We start from the raw sequence: 16,238 nt of genomic DNA, 5'->3' as shown, positions 1-16,238 counted from the left end.
GAAAGCTCTGCTTCATTTCTCCCCGGGTGGGAGTCCTCATTCATTCTGAAAATAAGCAACGATTCACATTTTGTGAGAAGGTCAAATATCTTCACAAGTTCTCATGATTCATAAATATAAAAAAATGTTTCAAACATTTTACTTTACCCCTGACCTGAAAAAGAAACTGGGATTAAACAGAAGTTTTTATGACATTAAAAAAAAAAAACTTTCTCCATCCTCCTTATTTCTCAACACGCACAGCTACGAGTCTGACACAGATTTAGAGTTTATTCACACATCACATACTACAGTGGGTAATGTATTCAAGAAACATTGAACAGCGCTGCCATATATGACACAGGAAAAACAAAAGACACTGAACCCTTTCTTTGCCATTGTATAAAAATAGTGTTGCTACAAAAGTATAAATTAGGCTTACTAATAAGACAACTCAGATCTGAATCTACAGAGGAATCTGCTGCCAAAGTGCGATAAAAAAGACAAACTGAAGAGATCAAACACCTTTTTTTTGCATTTTAGCAGAGTATAAAAGGAAGAAATGCCTGTAAAATAGGATGAAAGCAACACTAACTCTTAACCTGAATTGATAATACATACTATAATCCATAGTGAAACAGAAATCTCCATGTACTGTAAGCATTCTTATAGCATATTTTACATTTGAAGTTCTATTATCTGAATAAGTTAAAATCCTGGAACAAAATAAAACTTACAGCTGATTTCAAATTTCTAATAACAGCATCTAAGTTGAGTTTTCTATTATATCAAAACCTTTTGAAATGCTACTGTAGAAAAAAGAGGTATAATGTTATTGGTGCTCCCTACGTTTTCTCTGAAATAAAGGCGCCCCCTTGTGGCATAAAAACAGCAGTTCTCTTGTATTTACATAATACATCCTCTGAAAATGGATGATGTCAACCCATAAACACCAACCCATGATTAGCATCTCTACTCTCAGGTTAAAATTAAGTTCGCAGTTGCTTATCTGACTCTTGATGAGTATCTTAAGGTAAGGTCTACCCAGAGCCAACATGAATCACTTCCATCTGATGAGAAATACTGGCTTATAATTTTATATATCAGTACTCTTATTAAAAGCATGCATATCTTAGATATAGTTCTCATTTAATCAACAGAAAGAATGCTATTTCTAAGTAAAATTAAGTTGACATAATCATGTCAACAATGGCATTTTGTCCCAGAGCATATCCTATTTAAAATACTTGTTTAAAAAAATGTAAGAAAAATCCCTTCATCAGTTCAAACAAGGTTCACTGCTAAAACCACAAAATAATGTACAGTATTTGACTATTTCTTTGACAAGAGCTAAATTTGGTGTTAACAACTGATATCCAATCATTAAACTACAATATTACCTTCTGAGTACTGAGGTAAAACCTTGGGAGGATACTTAAAAAATTAAATTTAAAATATAATTTACAGCAATTTTCTTTCTTTCTTCTTTTACCAAAATATAAATGTATGACACAAATCAATTTGAAAACAGCAGTATACACATTGATTTCAGGAATGCAACGTATCTGAATCAAACCAAACCATTCTCCTCAAGGTTTACAAAGACAGGACAAAAATAAAACCCATGTTAAAAGGCTGAATATACAATTCAACCCAGACAGAATAAATCCTTTTGAGAACCTAAACATAAAAAACCTAAGGATTTTTTAGTAACTGTTACAGACAAAAACATTCATGAACAGACAAAGTTCATAAAAGAGGTAAGAAGGGCTACAGTCTCAAAAACATTTTTTTGTAACTGTGGAACTGCAGTTGACAAAATTTGTCATAAATGAGAACTGATGCAACTGTAGTAAAGGTGGATTCAAATACATATTTTAGTTTCATTTAAACTCCGCATTGCCTTTTTCTTGACTTTATACTGGACCATTTCCTTCCTTTGTGCAGTGCACTGACTTTCTATTTACTGTCCTTATAACGTAAAAACAGTCACATTACATCTTGTTAAACTGTGAGCAGCGTAGCAGTATGTCATCTGTGTGGCACTGTACAGAACAAGAGGGTGACAAAGCACATCTCAGCTTACAATACAGTGCACCAGTGCCAAACAGACAAGTTCAAATTGAAAAAAGGTCAACTTTGACCCAAAACAGGAAATGCTTGAATTTGTCCACCACACAGCCTTGAACTGAAAATATTGGGAAACTGAAAGAATAGTTGACCTTACCTTGAAACTGGAAAACATGATGGACATTTTATGACTAAATAGATCTGTGTTATATTTTCATGTTGATAATGGAATTTTTCAGGTGTGACCATTATTTTTTAACATACAAGAGGAATATGGTATAGTCTCTGGCAATTAAAAAAAGCCAAGCAGGTAGAGACATTCCCTGTTAATTCATGTCAGTCCTGCTCTGCTATAACCCTAATGACGACCTGCTAATGTGACAAAGCACTGGTTTGGTTTTAAATCTACAACTGAGTCATTTCAATACAAGTGTATACAGTGAATAGTTGTGCTTCCCTGTGTTATTTAAATTATTCCTGACCTGTTTTATCAACAGAGATGATGCAATGAGTCCAACCTTTTTAAGTTCAGAAACAGGAACAAAGTTAATGTCAAATACCACATTTGCCCCAGATTTAAAAAAATTCCACATTTGACCACTAGAGGACACTTTTTCCAACCACGAGCCATGAAGTCTACAGGAGTGAATAAAACTACAAGCATTAGAAAGAGAATGTAAAGAAGGCCATTGAACAGTAATATAAAGGCATGATGCTGGGTTTAAGGTGGTCACATGAAAGAGACTTAAGGCCCCAAAAAAAAAAAAAAAAAAAAAAAAAAGATGGCCAACTAGTACTTGACTAATTAGTGCCAGAGGCAACAAACAAATTTTACAGTACAACTTCCATTCATCCAAGTCATTATAGGAGGTATTAGCTCATGTAAATGCATTAGAGAATCCATAAAAAAAATAAATTACTTGACTTCATTAGTATGCGTGTGATGACTTTAGTGAACGTACTGGCAGAATTTGTTTCAACCTGGAAAAAAATAAACCCTCGATGATCCTTTTTTGCTGTTGTTTGTTGCAAATGGCACTAACTGCATTTGGGGTGGAACGTTTCACAAAAGTCACAGTCCAGTACATACCTCGGCATTGAGGTCACAGTTTGGCGTGTTTTCGGTACAGTGAGGAAAAAGTGGCGGTGCCTGCTTGGGTGCACTCATTCCTGAGATAATCCCATTGATTTCACTAAAAAGCGATAACTAACTGTAGGAGTGTGTTGAAGAACAGTCATTTTTAATAAAGTTGGAAACTATATTCTATGATAAAGCTTATTGCCTTAAACTATGAAAATTTGTAGCTCAAATAAGGAAGACTACTTAATAAATAACGTTCTAGTGGATAAGTCATCTAGCTGAGCTTTGACAAAGACATACGCACACACATACACACACACACACATATACTGGGCAACCATATAAGTATTTATGCAATTATAAATGAAATCCTTGTCTACAAGCTTACCAAACTGGTGGGTAATAGTGACACTGCTGTTTATCTGAGGGTAATGCACAACCAGAATGTCATCAATGTAAAAGGGGTATATTAATGCAACTTATGGGCAACAATAGGGGTCTCTTCACAGACTGGACTGATGTGACATTCCTGAATTGTTAGCGCTAGAAAACTATCAAGACAAAATGGTCTGACATACAAGCTGAGCTGTATCATCAAGAATTAAAAGATTTATATATGTGTATATACTTTTTTTTTTTTTTTTGAACTGCTTGTTGCACCCCAGCTATGTTATAGCAAGGCTGAACGAAGCAGTGTCAAAGCTGACAGCAGCTGATATAATACTGTCCTGTCCATGTAACAAACATTTTGTAGAGAAAACTCAATAAAAATCCTAATTTCATTCATACTAATTTTATAGTGTCAGTCTTTTGTGCAAGTCAAGTAGCTTTGACTTGCAAATCTAGCAGCATAAGATCTTGAGTTGATATCAGAAAGAACACAAAGCAATGAGCATGTTTTCTTTACCATCTGTAACATGAGGCAGGAGGAAGGCATCATATCAAAATTAAAATTTGTTCAGCCATTTTATACCATATTGGTTGAACAATGAATGCAACGCATACAAATAATCTGCAGGTACAGTTTGAGGACACTAAAGCAACCATCACATTAGCTGTAGTGTTATAGCTCTACCTATCTCATCTTGTGTTGAAAACATAATTTTCAGTGGTTGATAACAGTAAATCATAAACCTAGTACACTTAATTGTCAGAGGTGCAATGGCAGTGAAGATTCACTGCTTGATTTTTTTTTTTTTGTCCTACACCAATGAAAGCAATCACTCTAAAACATACTGTATATGCTACAGTATTTACTGTTCTCTCCATCTTGAATTATGTTGAAGATCTGGTAAAGTTGTTTTCAGAGGTCTATGACAGTAGTTTCAAGCAGCGATAGCTGATTTTTACCTGAAAATGTTGCCATCCAGTGAGAATAACAGCATTATAGCCTTGTAGCAGTTTAGTCATTAGGCTGGAGTAATTCAAATAACTGGCCTTAAGACTGAAATTCATCCTACTTACATGTGCATCCCAAACCGAGCGTGGCGTACCAAACAGTACAATCTTTTGAGAGTTACCGTTCCACCCCTACATTTTATCCACAGTACTTTACAATAGTCCTTAATCCATGTAAATATGTAATAAGCTATATTGTTTTATAGGTGTCTGCAAACTATACAATATGACTTGTCCTGTAAATACACATATGTGTTTTCAGAAGGATTTTATGTTGATACACACTAAAGTTTACAGTTGGTCTACCCTACAGCATATAAATAATAGTTTTGAGTCATTGGTTGGAGGTGAAGGTTTGGTTGAGTTTCTCTTCTAGCCTATGTTAGAGCGAAGAAAAATGAGTTTGTTCATTTCCTCAGTGGTTACCTGCTGCCTCCTCTTCATAGCCAGGCTCTGCTCACACACTGTCACACACTCGCTGCGTATGCCCACAGCAGGAACAGCAAGGAGCCACAGTGCCAGGCGAGCAAGCTTTGGAAACTTCTCACCCACTGCTGAGCTCCAGTACTGAAAGAGATCAGGTGTGCCTTGAAGAAGGGGCTCAGCCAGGTACTGAAAAATTTCTTGTCTAACCTGGCTCTGGCTCTCATCATTGCCCGACACTGTGCAAGATGAGGACGCCCCTCTGGAGGTGCCACAATTCTTTCCACTGCCCTCTATGCGGCTTATTTTAGGGGTTGGTGGGCCATCGGTATCCCGTTCTTCACCACCTGAACCTCCACCACCTGTCACACCTCCATCCCTGGTTTCAGCAGCCATTTCGCATGCACGGGAGATTATATCTTCGTGCTGGTAGGCTGGCACTGAACGCAGCTTGAGCTGTGGGTCCAGGACCATGGCTACCTGGTGTGCTCGTTCAACCTAGAGACAAAAACATTTCAATGACTCTCAGCCCAATCACCAATCACTCATATGCAACCATTATATATCAGGGCTGAGTATAAACCTCATCACATTTCTGCTGATGAGTGAAGTCAAGTTATAACATCAAATATCCAGTCAGATTAATCATATTGTTTAATCATTTTCCAGTGGTTCTCGACTTAAACAAAAAAGATTTCGATTGCTTTATTCAGGAAAAGTATGGCTGATTTAGTGTGGACTTTCCACACTTGATAAATTTAGCTTCTTCTGCTAAATAAAAAAATGTTTTGTATAACTTAAGATTTAGATGAAAAGAAAAATCATTCGGTAAGAGTACGGAAAGTCCGTCAGTGTATCATATCAGATTCCAACAATGACAGTCATTTAAGAGGAGTTGCTTTAACAGAAGGGACACTTAACCACTGGAAGCTATGACAGGGGAATACCTATGAAGCAGTACCAATTGAAACAATACCAGTTCAGTACCTTGAAGTTTTCTTTTAGTGCTTCTAGGAAATAGTGGCAGAGTTTGCTAGCTGTGCCTGTACCAGCCTCTCCAGCTTTGGACGTAAAAAACTTCTCCAAGCGTAGATAGACAGGCAGCACCTGCTGTAAAGTTGGTCTTCTTTGGCTGCTCAACTCCAGAGCTGCAAGCCGCAAAGGTGCCAGCAAACAAGCCAGTGTGCCTAGCAGATGCTTGTTGAGACCTTGTAGGAGTGGAGCCGTGGCCTTACTCCGCCCATAAGCCTCGCAAATCTGTTCAAAGTGGGCATGGACCTGCAGAAGAGCTTCAGCCATGCGATCCCAACAAGGAGGAGTGGGGCACTGTGCAGGGCTGCCCTGTGTACCTTCCTCAGTGGTGTTTGTGGACGCGTTGGTGCACTGTTCCTCCCGAAGTGCCAGTGTGGTGGAGGAGGCAATATCTCTGCATGTTGAAAGAAGCTCAGCCAACTCATGGAGACCTCGAGCTTGTAGGCTGCGTTTGCCAAGAACAGCCTGGACAACCGCACCAAGTGAGCATCCTGCGCATCGCAAACATATCCTCCCCCGGCCAGTGCCGCCCAGTGGTGATCCTGCAAACCCTGCTGCCCAAACTCTGGGCTCTGACACATACACTGTGCGAATATCTGACATCACGAACTCAGACAGCACATTCTGCACCCAGTGATGAACCTGCTCAGGACCTTCTCTCAGTTCAGCCTCTCTCACACCAAGAACATAGCGCTTCAGTCTTGACCCCTCAACCTGGTAGGCTGTTAGAACATAGCAAGCATCTGGGCCAGTTGTCTGGGAATGGCAGGTGACAGCAATGCCAAGTGAAGCATTGGAGCCAAGAGCACATGTGACCTTGACTTTCACTTGGTTGTACATGCGGGGCAGCTGGCGCAGTGCCAAGGCACTCATGTTGCCAAGAGCATCACGGGTGGAGTAGGCACCATGACGAGCACCCGTATCCACTAGGGTTTGTGCCAACTTCAGGAAGTCTTTACTGTTGAGCACATTTAGCATGCTCAGATCTGAACAGATTACCCGTAATAGGCGCTCAGCCACCTGCTGTCGCTCTTTCTCAGGTAGTCCATTATTCGCTGCCAGCACACAGCGGATTGACAGATAAGAAGGCAGCACATAATAGAAAGACAAAGAAAAACAAAGATAATCAGTGTTAAAATTTCCTAATTTTATATACTGGCAGACAAAAACATTCTACCTTAAAAGGGAAAGGGAAATACACCATAACAGAGAGTGATAAAGATGTGGCACTAACATGAGAACAAGCCTGAATTTGTTTTACAGCCCAGATGGACTTAAGGAACTCTTAGAGACGTTTTGAGGTTATACTTGAGTTTTGCAGATCGGCTCGAATGCGAAAAACAACACTCTACAACAGACAAAAATACAATAATTCAATTTTTTCGTTCTACATTTCACTGAAAGAGTGGTAGGCGAGGGTAAGGCATGCAACAAATATCCCTCAAAAGAATAAAAGAAGAGATATTGCAGTTATTTGCAATGCCTTTAAACTACCACAGTGTACAATACAGTGTAGTCAAGGGTGAACAAGCTAATTCATTGCTCCCTATATGCACTAACTAATAGTAACAGTCTGGAATGAATGAAATTGATGGCAGTACTTACGGCTGAGAGTGTGGTTTCTCTGGGAGATACTTTGAGGCTGAATTTGTAGTTTGTTTGAGGAATGGGCCTGAGCCTGAGAACCTCTCCACAGCTGCTCCTGAGGACCCGAGGCTGAGGAGGTTTTGGGAGAGTCACCTTTGGTGTGGTTCTCATTGTCAGCTAAGGAGATACAGAGATGGAAGGTCATGCAGAGGCAACAAACTGAACAGCTGTAATAAAACAAAATGCATGGTAAGTGTTTCCCATGGAGAAAAAAAATAAAAAAATAAAAAAATAAAATCAGGATTAAAATCAAGACAAAATTAAACAAACAGCAAAAGAAAGGATTGCTTCTGGTATCACTTGCCTTCAAAACAGAGGACTTTAACTGTAATGTTTCCTTGGTAATTACATACAATTTGATATACTGTACATACATAGAACACAGAAAAAGAACTTATCCAGCAGTCTCAGATCCAGATGTGCAACAATTCTGATTACATTATATTTCCTGAAACTCAATACAAATGTCAGGTTGTGTACAATAATTCCATGCCTAAACCTTAAACAATTCAAAGGATTATTTGCAGTGGTATGGTATTTTACATGCATTGACACCACTGAAGGTATGTTCATATTCTGTTTTATCTCTGTCAAATTGAATGTACTTATTTCGTTGTAGACTCACCAGCATGGGACTGCATGTGCTCCAGCAGGTTGTTGTAGAACTGGAACTGGATGCCACACGCACCACAAGTGTAGGGTTCTAAAAAATTACAAGGCCCAAAGTGATTTTTTTTTTTTTTTTAAATCAGAGCCAGTAATGAAAATATTTGCATCTGTCTACCTACTAGCCCCTATTATCCCTGATCTACACTGAATCCCTGCAAAATGCATTAGCTATTATGTTCAGTGCCAAGACGTGTTTGTTTTTGTAATTTTTGCAGACAAAAGTGACTCTAGCATTTCTGAAAACTGTGAATCCCAGAAATTATTTGTACCAAAAAAACAAACAAACAAACAAAAAAAAGACAGATTAACAAAAATCGAAGCATACCTGACAAAATGTAAAATGAAGAGTGCAGCATGAGTATATTTCATTTTGAGGAGGAAGGTGGGGTTGGACTTACTCTGTGTTGTAGAGTAGGAGCTGGCCACCAGAGGGCTCGGAGTTCCTGCAGACAAGAGGATAGGGAGGGAGTTAAAAGCACAGAGAGAGAGCCATTGTGCATTGCTCTTTTCCCTTGCTCATTCAATTAGTGCTTAAAATAATGGTTATTAATTTTTATTTTTCTTTATTTGGGCAAGCAGTCAAAGAGCACTTATTTTATATTTTATCTAGACAAGTTTTAATGCGGTACTTCATGCTGATGTTACTATAAATAATTTAAATACTGAATATATTAGAGGTATATGAACTGCTTAAATAAAGAAATCTTAATCATCACAGTGTAACACCATTTAGGAAGCACATGTTGACTGTGAGTTAGTTTCACCTGCTTTGGTGTAAACTGAAGTGACAACAGGTGCAATGGAGGGGCAAAAGCAAGACAACTGCAAAAGAAGAATGGTTTTCCTATAGGCAAATGCTCTTTCCTTATCCTTTCAATGACCTCCAGCAGGTAAATGGTGTGCATGTTTTTGACCAAACTGTCAGAAATGGACTGCAACATCCTCTAGTATGACCTGTGCTCAATTGCAGCTCAATTGGTGATTATGTTGCTCAAGTCAATTCTCAGCCTTATTGTGGCCACAGTGTGTAGGCAGTTCCTGGACGATGAAAACATTGATGCCATTGGCTGGTCCTCATGTTCCCGACTTAAATCCACATGAGCACCTATGGCACATTATGTCTGGGTGCATTCGACACCACCAAGTACCACCAAAGACTGTCCAACAGCTCACTGGTGCCCTGATCCACATCTGGAAGGAGATCTCCTGGCACATCATCCTCCGAATAATCAGCAGCATGCTCATGCTCAGCATGATTGTTTGGTGTGCATACAAGCACGATAGGGCTATACACATTTCTGAGTCACCTTATGAATTTCTGTGATAAAACTGATGCAGCTTGGATGAGTCTTTGATTTTAATATTTCATTTTGATTTTTAGAGTGACGTTGAATACAGCCCTTCATGGGTTTATGATTTTGGTTTCCATTAATCATTATGTTATTTTGTTCTGATCAAATTATACAATGTACATTAGAAAACATCCATCCATCCATCCATCCATCTTCTATACCCGCTTTCCTGGCTCAGGGTCACGGGGATCTGCTGGAGCCTATCCCAGCTCTCTCTCGGGTGGAAGGCAGGGGTACACCCTGGACAGGTCACCAGTCTGTCGCAGGGCCCATTAGAAAACATTTTCAGCTTAAATAATTTGTTCATCACAACCCAATGTGTGATTTAAGTGTTTCCTTTTCTTGAGCAGTATATATTGATTGAATCCATTAGCTGGGGAAAAAACATCCTAAATACATATGAGACTCAGAAAAACAATACATAATTAGCCTTTTTCACTATGTAAGCCATAAGGACTGGCTTGCACCTTCGCATCTATAGGGTCTAAGAGCAAATTCTGAGTACCTCTGCTGTCCACTGAAGGTGAAAAAGGCATCCACAGAAAGATGCCATTAATACCTCACAGCTCTTATCAAACTTCATTGATTGAAGCAAGAAATATCTAGCTTTACCTTTTGCCACCTTAGCCCAAATCACTTGAGAAATCAGTGAAAGCACAGGCAAAAACCTCTAATCAGAAAACAGCCTGGACTTTCATAACTTTCACAAGAATACTGCATTCATTCATTTAGTATTCCTCACAGTAAAAACTTTAAAAATATTTTCTAGACCTTTATATGCCAGTCTTTTTGATTCACTGTGGCGATGTGTCGTGGCGAAGTTATTCATCAAGGTCTCCATTGTCATAGGCTGAGTGTGGAGTATAAGACTACTACTGCTACTGCTGCTACTACCAATAATAATAATAATAATAATAATAATAATAAATGACTCACCACTTGAATTTTGCGAGCTGTTTGTGTCAGCCAGACTAGACTGAATTGCACTCTCCAGTTTCCGCCTGAATGGACTGTCTGTGGGTAAAAAACAAGAGAAACAATGAGTGACATGTCCATGCTAAATTATGTGGATCATAAGCCATGCACCCACACAACAGTTAAGATAAAGCAAAGCAAAGCCATGCGATTTACATTTAGTTTAGCATGCAAATCAATCACACTAACAGCCTTGACAAAGGACCCAAATCTTCTTATTACATTTAAATATGGGTTTAATTTCGTCTTCTCATTCCATCTTTTTGACCCAGTTATAAGATGTGAGCGTGTGCTATGCTTTAAATAGTTCTTTATGGCAGAGTGCTTCATAGCAGAAAGACTGAGGAGTAAAAATAACTAAAACTGCCTGTATTATTGACAATTAACTATTTGTAGTAAACTACAGATAAATGGACTAAAAAACAAATCTTTGTTTAGAAATAAGACAGTATCTTTAAAAGACACTAACATTTGATTAAAAAAAAAAGAAAATTCTTTTGGCTTCTTTATTCAATTTGCAATCCATTGTGAATTTTGCAATTCAATGTACAAAGTGGCGATGCAATACTCATTTCAGTCTGAATTATTTTGATTAAAATTTTAAAATCAATTGCATCTCATACATTTGAATAAAGAGACCAATATTAAAATCTCAAATGCAGAATGTATTTTCAATCTACATGACCAAATTTCACACAAATTAATTTCAAAGATGCTTAAAAAAAACTTAAATATCTGTGCAGTCTGCATTAAATTTTATTTAGATTTTAAATTTGTTTTTTTAAAAACATAATGGGGTTCAAGCTTAAGGCTAAATAAATTAATGAATAAATTCAAACTAATTAAGAAAATATCTCTGATTCACAACAGTTGCACAATTTCCCATTAATAAATGTTAACAGCTTCCAGCAGGTTTGCCACAAATGCCGTGGCAAGGTGATCCAAAACTTTACATCCAGTCCATTAGGATTCTCTTATAATCCCTTTTCTTTCTCCCATTTTAGTCATGATGAGATATGTATGTTTGTGTGCATTTCTACTACACCATCACAGTAAAATAATGATATGATTATATTGACCAACTCTGCCCTGAAACACAGCTGTGCCAGTCATGGTAAAAAATACTGGCTGGGCTTGTGTGGCCGTACAAGCAACAACAGTCACACTGTCAAGACATTATTCAGTAGTTCTGGCAGTAGGTGTTTGGTTTCTGGAGTCCACTATTTATTTTCCCATTTTATCGACAACAATGTCAGCTCAGTTCTTTCCAGCAATTTATCTTGTTGACAACCTCAACCAATTACAAATCATTCAAGTTCTACATCACCAATACCAAAAATTACAAACATACTGTATATGGTCTTTAAATATCATGTTACGGCTACAGCTATACACAATATCAAAAAGCACGATCCTGAGGTTGATGATCACAAATATTAAAGTCACCATCCACAATGTGTATGTGTCCTAATAGTACAAGTTTTCACCATTAAGAGGTCATTAGGGATGCAAACTTGGCTATGATTATACAATAAATGAATAAAAGCACTCCAAAATGTATGAGAGGGAAAAAAAAAAAGATGCTTACTTTTTATTTTACCAGCTTGGCTGTGGCTAAATTTACTCATATCGATGCTACCACATTCCTGTGCCCTTGATGCCTTCATATCAAAGGAGCCTACATCAAAAGAGAGTCTCAGAGTCACCACTCTAATTCAGACCAGACATCTACTCTTCATAGTTCAGATAATACTTTTTTCCACTCACAAAAATATAAGGCCAACATTGTTAGCATTTAGATGTAAATACATTTTTTTCCTTCATAATGCATGTTTATAAAAAGTTATACATTATATCTAAAGAAAAAGACAAAAACAGAAAGAACACAATGCAAATAAATTCTGCATAATTTTATAGATACACTGGACATTTTACTGTCCTATGCTTAGCGACTTTAAGCAATAACTAAACATGCTTACCCATTGGTGTATGAAGTGCGACATGCTCCTGGTATGGATTGAAATACTTGTACTGCTTCCCACAGAACTCACAAACATAGCTCCCAGTTTCTGAAGAAAACACACAAACAAACCTCCGTTTACATCAAAATTCTTGTCACAATAAAACCTCATATCATATTTAGTAAGATCTAATTAGTTGGATTAGTTGCGTTCAATTAAAAAAAAGGGACGGAATCATTTAAATAATCATGTCTCTTATCACAAGAGACAATACGAAGATGAGAGGTTCTAATAGAGTGAGGAAAAGGAGCCGGTGATTCTGTGTTTTTTGAGTCTAAAAAAATTCCAACGTTAAAGTTTACATTTAGCTAAAATATAAAACACGAGACTGCCTGGAAATTGTGAGATTCATGCTCTCCCCATATTCAGCAGGAGTCATTAGTGCAGTGACAAGTGCAGGCTTCCCACCTGCCAGCACTGCCAATTGTGTTTGAAGGGTCACCCGCTGCTGTCGGTTGAACCCACGGTCTCTGCGTAGGTGGGCGAATGCTTTTTCCCCTGCGAAGGAGGACTTTTGGACTTATGTTCTGAAATCTTTTCAGTGTGGTGTTACCTCATATGCTTAGTGGTATTTTTCTAACATAGGTTACCAATTTAATGTTTTTCTTCTGCAGGGTACACCATCACAAAATGCAAAGAAAAGGTGCTAATTTCTTCTGAAGCCACTGTATTAATAGTGGGTTTTGTGATCTTGTTCTGAGGAACTCGATATGTAATTTTAGGTTTACAATCCATATACTTAGACCTTTTTGTAAAAAATTAGCTAATTAAAATACATCAGTCTTACTTGGTCCAATTTTCTGATAGGGTTCAACTGGCTCCTCCTCTTTAAGGCCATCCACAGGTAGGACTACCTGCTCATAAGGGTCTGAGACCGATGAAGGAGGGAGAAGGGGAAGAAAAGGACTGTTAGGTATTTGCTGAATACAAAGTTTTATAATAAATTATAACTTGAGCTCTTGAAGATATATTAGTCTCGGAGTCAAATTCTTGTTGACCTTTTAACTGTACATTTCCTAATTGCATCTCTTGCTTCTCTTTTAGATGTTTTTTTTTTGGCCATGCTCATAAGTTATGATTTTACTTAATCATCCTATTTAGGGTTGAAAAATTATAATAGCAATAACATATATACTGAATCTACAAATGAAAAAAGTAAAAGGTCAAGGCTGTAATTACACTGATAAGCACCCCTGGGTCCAAGCACACATCATATGAAAAAATGAAGTGAACCATATCATTTTACAGCATTTTAACAACAACAAAAACACAATGTAACAGTAAAGAGCAATCAAGGGATCCTATTGGTATCAGTGTATGTTTATTGCTTACATCAGAGAGTGCATCCTGCTATTTACTTACATACTTAGACTCTCTCTACCTTCCTTGTCATAACTGACTTTGCATTGAGGAACCCTGAACTTTAGTGTCTTAAATACACTAAAGGCACTGCACTAATACATCTGTTTATATCAGAGACAGGTCATTACTTCTCACTTAACGTATTGTTTTTTTTTTTTTTTTTTTTTTGCTTTTTCAGTGAAAGGTTGCCCCATTTTTCGGATCAGCTCCTATTTACCATGACACTTTCTGCAGCGAAAGGACAGTGTGAAATACCAAGTTCACTTATGAATGGCTCAATAGCTCAAAGAAAAAAAATTCATTCATTCAATTGTTCAAAAACTTCTGTTACCATCAACTGCGTGCAGGTCACGGTGCTCTTGGAAGCAGCTGTAGTATTTATACTTCTTACCACAGATGTCACAGGAGTAACGGAAGCTACCTGCAGATCAAAAGAGACTGTTTAAATGTGACTAACACACAGAGAGGCAGATAATGGATATTATTGGGAATGACAAGCAATATTTTGTGGATGACTGAATCCAAAGCTGCCATTTGGGTAGATGATATCCTAATAATAATTAAAAAAAAAAAAAAAAAAGAACTAAACTTTGTGCTTGGCTGCACACTTTACAGTACAGAAAGCAGAGAGATGTAAGACGGTAATATGCAATGCAGTGGAAACACTTATCGAATGAAACTCAAAATGTTTCAATTTCCCTTTAAGCTTAAGTTATAGAAAATGTATTTCATGGTGCCATAGAAAGTCTGGCAGAGTGGTGAGTTTGGTCTGCATTTGAAAACAAAAACAAAAAAAAAGCAATATTAAAATACAGAGATTTGATTGCATTAAGACAAACAGAAGGAGGAATGTTTTTAGATATAGACGACAAATATGCAGAATAATCCCTGAGGGGGAAATGACAAAGGAAAAAAAACAATTTCATAAGTTTATATTATCATTAATTTATGGTCATACTAACTGTTGCATTTTCCAGTTCTGAATTATGGTTTTAACTCAATATATATTGTTGTTTTAATTTAATTTACATGTTTAAAAGTTTATTAACTTTCATAGCCAATTTTCACTGATGAAAGCTGATGAATCTTACTATTCTAAAACAAATGCTAATTTTGTTGCAGGGGCAAGCATTGTTCTGCCAGGTGGCTGCTGACAATTAGGAACACCTGAGGTGACTCTTGGCACACCAGAGTAAAATCCTATCTTAAAGCAATCTGTTGCATAAACAGCAAGGCAGAGAGCAGCTGTAAGACAAAATCAAATTCTACCCTCCTTTCTTCAGTTCAGTGAGCGAGACTAGTCTTCTTACTGTAATAATGTGTCTGACTGATGTTTCCCTAGCTAAAGGCCCCTCACCTCACACGCCCATGTGGCAAATGTTTTATCACTTAGCAGCAGAACTACTAAGTTTTCTCCAGCATATTCTGACTCTGTTAATTCAATCAGCTGCATTTTTCACTAAATTCCTGAGGTAGCAAAGATGTGTTTGAGAGCTTTACAAATATTTTATAGCCAAAAGGTTTCAAAATAATCCTTTCAAAAACATTCACCTTTAAGATAACTCATCTTTGTCAAACTATAATATGTTGAAAAAGAAGTAAAGCTAACGCAGCTGATTTGTAACTAGTTGCTTCACAACAAAACGTTTGCATTTGTTTGTTTCGTTTGCAAACGAAATATACGGAAACAGAAATACAGCTGTAACAGTGATCATTAGTTTAGCTAACTATCTGCACTTATCCCACCAATGAACAGCATTAAAACTATTTTGCATATCTTGGCATTCATCAGTGTACAGTAATTAGAGCTTACACAACATCAGTGACCCAGCCACAGGTGTAGAACCATTTGTAGTTAATCAATAATACAGCAACAACATAGAGAACTGGTTATGGATGCATAATCCTTGCAGGTTTTACTGTTACGTTTCTGTGCAGAGCCAGACAGGGATACACCCAAGAAAAGCAAACAAGAAAATGAGGCAAGCTCAATCTACAATAAGATTTATCCTTTATTTTCATCTGGCTTTACAAAAGCCAGCACAAAGCCCTTTTGAAAAAAAAAAAAACAGGACTGGAAAAATCTTATGACCAATTTACATTTGTTTTATAAATCAAAATGATATGTTATACTACACCATAAATTACTAGTAGAGTTTTCATTGTAATTGTGACAACAGCGTAAAATGGCTGAGTGTGTGTAGGATGCTTCATAACTCCCAGCCCTGT

The 16,238-nt window shown here is 37.4% G+C and overlaps 1 protein-coding gene across 9 annotated transcripts in view; it reads right to left on the bottom strand.

Annotated features, from left to right (window-relative positions):
- Positions 1–250: 250 nt before the first annotated feature.
- znf618 (zinc finger protein 618) overlaps positions 251–16,238 on the bottom strand; it is a 28,362-nt gene continuing 12,374 nt past the window's right edge. For 5 of the 9 annotated variants that reach the window (XM_026297183.1, XM_026297179.1, XM_026297181.1 and 2 more), the window contains 11 exons: positions 14,341–14,430; positions 13,435–13,515; positions 13,056–13,145; positions 12,606–12,695; positions 12,215–12,304; positions 10,588–10,665; positions 8,698–8,742; positions 8,256–8,333; positions 7,589–7,747; positions 5,939–7,038; positions 251–5,449 (listed from right to left, as the gene is read on the bottom strand). In XM_026297183.1, the coding sequence (XP_026152968.1) occupies positions 4,901–5,449; positions 5,939–7,038; positions 7,589–7,747; positions 8,256–8,333; positions 8,698–8,742; positions 10,588–10,665; positions 12,215–12,304; positions 12,606–12,695; positions 13,056–13,145; positions 13,435–13,515; positions 14,341–14,430 (2,450 nt within the window). In that variant the 3' untranslated portion in view covers positions 251–4,900. The remainder of the gene's footprint in view (positions 5,450–5,938; positions 7,039–7,588; positions 7,748–8,255; positions 8,334–8,697; positions 8,743–10,587; positions 10,666–12,214; positions 12,305–12,605; positions 12,696–13,055; positions 13,146–13,434; positions 13,516–14,340; positions 14,431–16,238) is intronic. The other 4 variants (XM_026297184.1, XM_026297188.1, XM_026297185.1 and 1 more) reach the window with 3 other exon arrangements.

This window comes from Mastacembelus armatus, chromosome 12 (assembly GCF_900324485.2).
Source record: "Mastacembelus armatus chromosome 12, fMasArm1.2, whole genome shotgun sequence".
NCBI classification, from domain to species: domain Eukaryota; kingdom Metazoa; phylum Chordata; class Actinopteri; order Synbranchiformes; family Mastacembelidae; genus Mastacembelus; species Mastacembelus armatus.
This window is presented reverse-complemented; position numbering and strand designations above follow the sequence as displayed.